The following is a 10,574-nucleotide window of genomic DNA, read 5'->3' on the forward strand; positions in this document are numbered from 1 at the left end:
CAAACAAGGCACGTATTAAACATCATGTAAGTAGGGCTGCCAACGAACCGAACGAACACGAACAAGACCTTGTTCGTGTTCGTTTGTTAAGAAATATATGTGTTCGCGAACCGTTCACGAACACTTATCAAACGAGATTTTATGTTCGTGTTCGTTTGTGTTTTTTTTTTTGTTAATTTTAGGTAACGAATAAAAACGAACGTTGACGAACACAAATGAGCACAAACTAATGTTCATGTACACAAATGGAAATAAACGAACACAAACAATCGTTCATGAACAAAATATATAATACACTGACACTTATTAGATGTTTAATTTGTCAGAATTTTGAATTATTTAAATAAGTATAAAAACAAAAAACACTAATGAACTATTGAACACAAACGAACACCTTACCGAACGTTCACGAACATAAACGAATGAACACGACCTCTGTTCATGTTTGTTCATTTAATTAAACGAACGAAATTTCTTGTTCGTGTTCGTTTGTTTAATAAACGAGCGAACACAAACGAACTTTCCGCTGAACGGTTCACGAATTGTTCGCTGAACGTTTGGTTCATTTGCAGCCCTACATATAAGTCCTTCAACATCGTTTATACGTAACATTCATACATGCTAATTTTAACTTGCTTTTCTATCTTCTCTTCACATACACATACACATACACATACATGTACGCATGCGTGCGCGCTCACACACACGTATATATAGGGTTAGGATCGTATGAGAAGTATTAGGCTAATTGCGAAACTTAAGAAGCATTCCGAACCACCTTAAACGAAAATAAAAAGAAATTGGAAAAATCGGAGCTTTTTTCTATCAGGTTTGTTTTTATAGATTTATACACATATGTATATTGTCCATCTTTTAATTATACATATATATATGTATATACGTGTTTATAATTGATAAATATGTAGTGTACATCTATGATTGAGGTGAATGATTTAGTTTTAAATTTGGCTTTAGGGTTTAGCATTATGGGTTAGTTTTAGTATTTAGCATTAGTATTTAGGGTTTAGTTTAAGTGTTTAGCATTAGTATTCAAGGTTTAGCTTTAGGGTTTAGCATTAGCATTAGCATTTAACTTTAGGGTTTAATTTTTAGGTTTTAGCATAGGGTTTAGTCTTAGGGTTTAGATTTAGGGTTTAGATATTTTGGTTATTTTTCAACGAGTCGGTCCCAATGCCATTAGAATGAGCTCAATCAGCATTCGTTTAACCAGGTTTCCTACACTTCTTAGGTTAAACTAGTCGAACGGTTTTTTTTTTGTTTATGTTCGTTCACTTATTAAACGAACGAACATAAACGAACTTTCTGCTGAATGGTTCACGAACTATTCGCTAAACGTTCGGTTTGTTTATAACCCTACATTCATCTCGTTGTGTTTTCTTCTTTCTTCCCATCAAGTGTACACCACGTCTTTGAAAATGAATTCCAACACTTATATGTCTTGTAGTTATTCAACCTTTAAATATCATCAACCATGACATTTTCGGATGCTCTCCTACTGTTACATGTTTTGTCTTAACGTGTCGCGTAATTATTTTCTGATTAAATGTAAAATTAAAAACATATAACACTTTGAATGTTTCGAAATTCTTGTTACATAAGGATCTTTGGTGTGTTATCTTACAAGTCTCAGAATATATATACATGTTCATATTTCTTTTTCCTAAAGATTTACTAAAAAGACATATATAAAACCATACACCAACAATAGACAACTCTTTTAATAGATTTTGTCATGTTCCATTAAGTAATTAAATTAGACACTGCACAAGGTATATTTCTTCTTTATATCTTCTCTATATTTGTTTTCGAGGGGAACTAGTTTTGGTAGGGACATTGTTGCTTCTTTGTTTGGAAACAAGGTTGGTGATGGTTTATTTTCTAGTACATAAGTGGTTTGTCTGACTTCTAGCCGAAGGAAAAGTTTCCTTGGTTATTTGGCAAGAGAATAGCTATACATCATATTATTCAAACAAAATAGAATAGCAACATGAATATATACTTAAGTCATCCTTTAGAAACACGTAACACATAAAAGGAAGAAAAGAAAACGAAGGAATGGGATGCTTGCCGAGATGATGGGCGATTCAGCGAGTTTTCTCGCTAAGTTTGCGAGCTTGATGGCTATGGATTTTAAACCTAACATGGCTCGTCTTGCGTGCACCTTCTTTGATTTCTTTCTTTTTGCCGTCCGAACCTTCGATTTAATCGTCTTGAACAAGTTCCTCATCGTTTGTGAAGTTGAATAGTACAGAATGTAGATGATAACAAGGGGAAACTTGAATGAATGATTTATGGAGTCACTAAGTAGACCTGGTCTTAATTTTGATTATTCGAGTAATAAAAACACTAAAATGTCTCAACTAGCACTCGTTTTCTTTGAAGAAATTTTTAAAGGATGTCAATGGCCTCTTCGTCAAGTCGCATCAATTTTTTATCTCTACTAAAATATTGAGGGTTCAAGTTTCATAAAATATGCAACAAATGGATTTTAGGAGTAGATTCTTGGATGTGTGTTTGTTGTAAAGGTTATGCGTAGTGGGGGGTTATACAGGCGCTATATTGGGCTATAACGCCCTATAGCACCCGGAACTCCTCCCCCCTGGTGTTATGTGGGATTATAGAACATGGCCGTGATATGCATAGCGGCGCCACCATTGGTTTCTCTCTCACACACATATATTTAACATACATATATATGTATAATTGAAGAGGTATAACCACACTACACAATCAAGTTATATAACCCCTCATAATCCTCTTTTTTTTACACATTTGTCACGTGTCATATAACCTCACATCTAGGATTATGAGGTTTGCCTAAACACGGTCTAAAGGGCAAGGGAAAAAATGATTTTTGTTATTTATTTTTTTTTTCGATTTTAGTTAAGGTATTATATGATGTTTAATGGACAATTTTTTTTTTTGAATGACAAATTTGGATCACTGACGGAGCACTGGAGTATCATCATGTCACCAGCAGAACCACCTGATCATATCCATCTCCACTAGGCAATAATGCCTATACAACAATTCAGGAGGAAACCCAATAAATCTGGGAAAACCCCCTTTGTGAGAATCGAACCCATGACCTAATGGTTATAAGCCTTATCCCACCCCCAAGATACCAGTAGGATATAATGCCATGGGTTTTAATGGACAAATTAACATAACATTCTTGTTTCAACGTAACTACTTGTATTAATTAGTTATAAATTGATAAAGTTACTAATAATAGTGTTTGATAAATCTCTAATATGAGATTGTTAATGCATAATTATATCATAAACTAATTGAAAAAATGCATTTTTCCCTACAACAAATAGTGTTTTTTTTATTTCATACATTTTCAAAAAAAAATTAAAGAAAATATATCACCAAACATGATCAAATCCATAGTATAAATTTCATAAATCGGACTGAACCTGTTTTTTATTTTTTTTTCAAAACCGTCCAATGTATTTCGTGTTATGAATTTATATCGAGATAGTTGGTAAACGGGCAACAAGCTGCGCAGCTACCCCTTTTTAAATAGCAAAACTAAGTTTTTTAAAAACTATATTCATAGATCTTGGCATCATAACATTATTATGCATGGCCCTTTGAACTCGACTAAATAGGTCCACAGCCTCTAGCGCCAGAAAACCAAAAGTATCAAAATCCTTTATAAAACAAATTTAACACATGTATACTATATGTGAACCGTGTTATGTAAACTAGCGGTGTGTGTGATTAAAGAACAACCGAGTTATGTAAACTAGTGGTGGATGACATATTAGGTTCTATAATAAGCTGAAAATTAGGATGTTTATTGTTCGGTTTGAAATCGATTAAATCAAAACCCAAACTACACCTAAACCTGATGGTTTGGTTTTAAACCGAATCTGAATTGGTAAACCGGTTTTATTCCGTTTTCAGCTTTACAAAAACTTAAGATCAGTTCACCAAATAGCAAATAGTGGTTATTTAAATTTGAGTAAATTGCTATTTTAATCCTTGAGGTTTTACTAAAATTGTTATTTTTAGTTAAAATAGTTTTTTTCTTGCCATTTTAGTCTAAATAGTTTTGTTTTCTACTATTTTAGTCCCTGACTTTTGTCATTTTTTGCCATTTTCATCGACCACTACCACCACCTCCGACCACCTACCCCATCACAACCTTTTATCATCGCCACCACCTGCCTGCACTCTCACCACCCACCCACCCACCCCACCACCATCACCACCCACCATTTCCACCACCATCGGCCACTTTTCCGCCACCCACGTCATCAACCAACACAACCGCCATCATCATAAAACCAACAACCACTGCCATCATTTTCACTGTAAACCGACCCAACACCATCCTCATACCATCGCACCTGCAAAAAAAAGAAAGAAAAACGTGGTTTGACCAAAATTCACCTAATTTAACTAAATTTTTTGAATGAAGTTAGCGGGTTGGATGAAAACGACAAAAATAACAAAAGTCGGGGACTAAAATGGCAGAAAACAAAACTGTTTGAACTAAAAAAAAAAAAAAAAACTTATTGGACTAAAGTGTCAGTTTTGGTGAAACCTCACAAACTAATATGACAACTATAACATATATAACGGTAAAAAAGTAACAAATGAAAAACTTATTTGGTGAAAATGAAAACCGAAGTGTATTTTAATTTGGTTTTCCGTTTGGTTTCTAATTACTTGAATCGGTTTGGGTTTCAGTTTTGACTTGGAAAAAAATCTTCAAACCAAATAACCTAACCGAACCGATAAACACCGTAAGTGAGAAGTTAGAGGTGATTTTTAGTTACTATTTTGTGCCCCGTCCTTAGACTGCGGGGTATGGGGCGGGAGTTTGGGCGTGGGTGGGCTGAAAACGCCCTAGCCACCACCCCGGGTGGGCATGGGTTTGGGCGTGGCCCTTGAGGCATGGGTTTCAAGCCGGGCGTGGGGTGGTCTGGCCAAGCTGACATGGCGGGCTCTAATTGGACAAACCAAAAGAAGCCGTTGGCCAACGGCTATTTAAAAAAAAAACAAATACAATTTAATTTTTCCACTATAAAACCTCACAATTTCTTCCATTTTTTTACCACATTCATCTTCAATTCTCCATCTACAAAACGAAAAAAATGCATCCTCATAACCGTCCTTTTGACCCGAACAACCCGTATGCATACCAAGAAAATAATCCTAGCCCACCACCCACTCGTCCAATGGCTCGTCCATTTTTCATACACTCTTCTATGCCCGACATGGCGGGTTATGCATCGTATATCGGGAATCGTGTGTTTACTAACTTCCCACACACCGACGATTCGATACCTACCCCGTTTACACAATCGCCCATCGACCTTTCACCAACCTCCATCGACCTTTCACAAAACGAAACCGTCCCCGAAACTCAACCACCCAACGATGGTCCTTCCGCACCCCAACCCATAAAAAAGAGAAGCCATAAGAAAAAAACCGAGGCGGATAAAGCACTTGAAACCATCAAGCGAAAACAACTAAAATGGACCGTTCCTGAAGAACTTGCATTGGCGAGGGGTTGGTTTCAACAATCTCAACATTCAACTTTAGGTATTCTTAAACTTTGTTTTTATTGATGTTTTTTTTATATAACTTTGTAATATATTAAATTTTGTTTTTATAAAAACAGGAAATTCTCAACATCGAACCTATTTGTGGCAAGGGGTTAGTAAAATATTCCATGAAGAATTGGGAAAAGAGGTTTATCGTGAAAACGATAGCTTATCCTCGAAGTGGACCGAGATAAGCACCCAACTTACAAAATATAGTGGTTTTTTAAATAAAGCAAAACAAAACCCAAAAAGTGGTGAAACCGAAGCCGACATTGTGACGAATGCATTGCTTCAATTCAAGACAAATGTGGGGACCGACTTCCGTTTCATGCATTGTTGGGAGATTTGTAAGTTTCATCCAAAGTGGGCGAATATCCCCAGTGGTAGCGAAAGCAACACGTCTTCCAAAAGGTCGAGGGCCTCATCCCAATCTGATGCACGAGATCAAGAGATTGAGGACCTTTTTGATGATTCGCCAAGCCCAAACCGGCCTGAGTATGGAAGAGATGCCACAAAAAGGCGTGCTCAAAAATCAAGATCTGCTACGGCATCACCTTCAGCTGGGAGTTCGCTCTTGCATAGAGGAATATACAGCGACCAGTTGGATGCCATTTCATCCAAGATGGATACATTCAACGATTTCCAACAACAAAGGGTCGAAATTCGGAAGAGCAAAGAAGCTAGAGATGCCGCTAGAGAAGCCGAGAGACAAAGACGGGAGGATTTGAAAATTCTATCCTAGCCGATTGATCACCTAAAGGGTGACGAGTTGGAAATAGTCTTGGAGATGAGAGAAGAGATAAAAAACAAATATAAACGTTAGGAAATTTTTTTATGTAATTTTTTTTATGTAATTTTCTTTAATTACAAAGAGCCCAAAGAGCCCAGCCGGGTCAGCCCAGCGAAGCCCTCCAAACCCACGCCCCACCATGGTCGCCCCATGTCTGCCACCCAAGCCACGTGTCATTAAATGCCCCAACCCAAGCCCAACCCTCGCCCCACCATACCCCGCAGTCTTAACTGTTATACGTGAAGCTAGTGACTCTTTTGCCCCCATTCAGTGACAATTGGAAGGCACTGCCAAGTTTCTTGTAATATTATAAACATCATTTTTATAACTAATTTTAGATTTATGGTGTTTGTAAAATGAAGATAGTTTTATTAACTTGGAATACATAACTTATTATGATGGCCAAGTTATAGAACATATACTATTTTGGGTTACGGGGTAATTTTAATTAAAAGTAATAACGTTGGAATTTGGGATAAGTTTGATTAATATGTAACATCACATTGACGGTAAAGCTACGGTTTTACATTCACCAGGAAATTTAATTAGCATCCTTTTTTAATTTCTCTAGAGACAACCTTTTTAATTTCTCTTGAGACGACATAGCACAAAACTTAACATGAGTTTGGAAACATTACTATTTTAAGTTCATTTTGTATTTGTTAGGAGTGTCTTGGTATAGTTTAGCTTTACTTTTTCATATTATATATTAGGGGTGTGCATGGGTCGGTTTAGGTCGGTTTTGACCAAAAACCATAACCATGATGTCGGTTATTGGATAACCATAATCATAACCGATCGGTTATGGTGGTTATGGTTATTCGGTTTTGATAGTTATAACGGGTCGGTTATAGGTGATTAACCGTGTATTTAGCTTAACTAAAAATAGCTTAATTTTTTTAACATGGAATAAATTGTTATTGCATATTTGTATATGTTGGTATATTACATAGTATTAAAAAATACATATAATCTATAATATTAAAACCAATTATCATCCAACATTCAAATAAAGTGATATGATACATTCCATAAATTCAAATAAACATTCAACCAAAACCACAAAATGATATGAAAAACCCATAAGTACCAAAAATCTTCAGTCAAAAACATCAAATATTAAAAATATGGTGAAAAATCATAAATCCTACAAAGATTTATTACATGTCGGTTCGGTTTGGTTATGGTGGGTATGGAAAAAATGATAACCATAACTGACCCGCTACTTTCGGTTTTCAAAAAAACCATTAACCGACCCACCAGTTTTTTATTTGGTTCGGTTTTTTCGGTTTGGTTTTTTTAGTTGATTCGGTTATGGTTCGATTAATTCGGTTTTTTGCACACCCCTATTATATATCATATTCAACTTTTTTCGTTATCTAAAACTCTTCAAGAATATAAGAGTAAAGTACATAAATGGTCTGTATCGTTAATTAAAATCTGTATTTAGTTTTTTTTAATAGTGCACAAATGGTCCTTGTAATTTGCACTTTGTAATACATTTAGTCCCCAACCAACAAATCTAAAGGTTTTAGCATGTTCCAGTTAGGGGCTAAATGTGTTACAAATTGCAAATCACATGGACCAACCATGTACTTTTGATAAAAGTTGAAGTTGAGGACTAAATGTGTTACAAAGTGCAAACCATATGGACCATTCATGTACTTTTGGTAAAAGTTGAGGACTAAATGCATTATAAAGTACAAACCACATGGACCATCTGTGTACATTTTGAAAAGCTATGGACTAAATCTAAAATTTTGGTAAACGATAGGAACCGTCCGTGTACTTTAGTTAGAAAATAATAAATCCTGTTTTTGTGTAGTGTTAAACTATACAAGCTATCAACATGTTTCTCTAGTATCATTTAAGAAATCTCATATTATTTTTATCATACATATATGATCTGAGTTTTTATACTTGTGGGTTTAAACAATTAAGAACAAACAACTTGTAAATTGCAAAGTAAATAAGATAAGCACACAAGTAGGAAGTTATATCTAAGACTATTTTATATCGAATTCCAATGATTTCAATTACAACCCAATGATTATACAAACTCCCACTCAGACTGATCACTCACTTTGTTGTTCGTACAAAAGGAATGTTTATGATCAAATAGATCTCTAAGACATGAGATCTATTTATACAAGTACGAAAGCTCTGTTTGCAATAAGCTAACGTCACCCTGATAGTGACATCTAACATTCCTAAAAAAAAAAAATCCCACAGATGTTAAAAAACATCTGCGGGAATCTAACATCTGATCTATTACATTAAACATCTATTCTAAGCTAAATATTGTTACATTACGTAAACCTATGTTCTTCAAAATGTTGTTGGCTTGTATTAAACATCTGTTTTGCCATAACAAATGTTTGGTCTTCATAATTAGTGCTTTGCTTTAATAGAGCTTTGGCCTTGATCATTGGTGAAAGTTCTGGATCGAGCGGGTTTGGACGGAAGTTTGGATAGGATAAAGCTAATTCGGTAGAAATTTCGTTAGAATAGTCATATAGCTTTCATCTGTATCGAGTCTTTATTTAACCTGTTTGATGTCTATGTACTGTTTATTTGATGTATTGTATGTTATCAGGGTTGAAACGTAGGAAATGCATATGTTGTAAGTCCATCCGGAAGGATGGAGTCCATCCGGACGGATGGACAACCCCATCCGGACGGATGGACAGTAGTAATGGTTTCACCCGGATGGACAGGCTCTATAAATAGAGGTGCCTGGGTCCTATTTCAGTACTGATCTCTTGGCACCCTAGGCGAAGCCCTGTCGAAATTCTCTCAGGATCTTGTACTTGTTTCTATCATCAATGAGAATCATGTTAAGCGGTGTCTACGTTGTTACTCTCACTCCTACTACTTTCTTGGATTCCGCACAAGTCTGTGGTTGTTAGATCCGGTCTGAGCGCGTTCGTAGAACCGAACCCCCGGTCCTCACAAGTGGTATCAGAGCTTGGAGGCCGGATTCAGAGAAGATTTGCAACGAGATACCAGAGATTCTTGCCATTTCTAATCTACACTTCTCATTTTCTACCCATTTCTCTTTTTTCTTAACTTTTTCATAGAAAAACACAAATTGGACACTGAATTCATGGACAAAATTACCTAAAATTTGGACATAATGTGTAAAATGTGTTGTTAATCAATCCTACAAAGTTTCAGATCTTAATTCGGACTAAAACACATCAAAATCATTCAAAAACTATGAACTTCGAAACAATGTTTACTGACATCATCATCCATTCGGACAGATAGACTAGTCCATCCGGACGGATATACTGTTCTAGCTTGAAGATTGTCTAAGTGTTCTTGGCCATCCAGACGGATAGACATATCCATCCGGACGAATAGACATGTTTTTGTTCATCCGGAGCATAGTTCATTCGGAAGAGTTCATCCGGACATAGTCCATCCGGGCAGAGTTCATAAGTTGAATAGTCCATCCGGAAAATTATCCATCCAGACCTGTTCATCTGGAGATTAGTGTTATATTGCCCATCCGGACCATGGTCATCCGGACCAGCAGTTGTGTGTTTACTTTGTTTTCAAAATTGTTTGACTTTTGTTGACTTCTCAGGTACTTTCAATCATGTCTGATGAATTCTTGAACCCGTTTTATGATGCTTTCACCACATCAGCACCGGCATCTACGTCCAACCCGAAGAACGTGTCAAGTGTCATCTCCGAGACACTCAACATAGATAATGCGTATGGTAACTACCAAAAGCCGCTAAAGCTAATGAATATTGAGGAATACAATCGATGGGCACCGAGGTTCATCAACTGGCTTAAGGCTTATGCGTACGAGAGTTGGAATTATTTGGAGACCGGGTATACTCTACCAGTCACACCACAGGGAGAAAGAATTCCATTCACAGCTTTGGGAAAGCAAGATCAGGAGAACTTTGCTGCCGAACAACGTGGGATAGCTCTTATTCACCAATCGGTTTGTGACGACATCATATCTTTGCTTAGATATGATAATACAACCAAAGGTCCGTGGGAGTCGCTAAAGAAGAAGTGTACTGGGGGTGACGAGATTGTTAAAAACAAGAAATCGTTGTTGAAAAAAGAGTTTGATTATTTTAGCTATATGAAGGTGAGGGTGTGAAACAAATGATTGAATGTTTTTGCCACTTGAAGGTTGAGTTAGATAGGTTTGGGATTGAAAAGACAGATGAAGA

The 10,574-nt window shown here is 36.2% G+C and overlaps 1 protein-coding gene across 1 annotated transcript; it reads left to right on the forward strand.

Moving 5' to 3' along the window:
* The first annotated feature begins 5,042 nt into the window (after positions 1-5,042).
* LOC110888749 (glutathione S-transferase T3-like) lies at positions 5,043-6,327 on the forward strand. Its single transcript, XM_022136257.2, has 2 exons — positions 5,043-5,583; positions 5,663-6,327. Exons 1-2 carry the CDS (start codon positions 5,133-5,135, stop codon positions 6,325-6,327), a joined length of 1,116 nt encoding a protein of 371 aa, XP_021991949.2. The 5' UTR covers positions 5,043-5,132.
* The last annotated feature ends 4,247 nt before the right edge of the window (positions 6,328-10,574 follow it).

Source organism: Helianthus annuus, chromosome 11 (assembly GCF_002127325.2).
Source record: "Helianthus annuus cultivar XRQ/B chromosome 11, HanXRQr2.0-SUNRISE, whole genome shotgun sequence".
NCBI classification, from domain to species: Eukaryota; Viridiplantae; Streptophyta; class Magnoliopsida; order Asterales; family Asteraceae; genus Helianthus; species Helianthus annuus.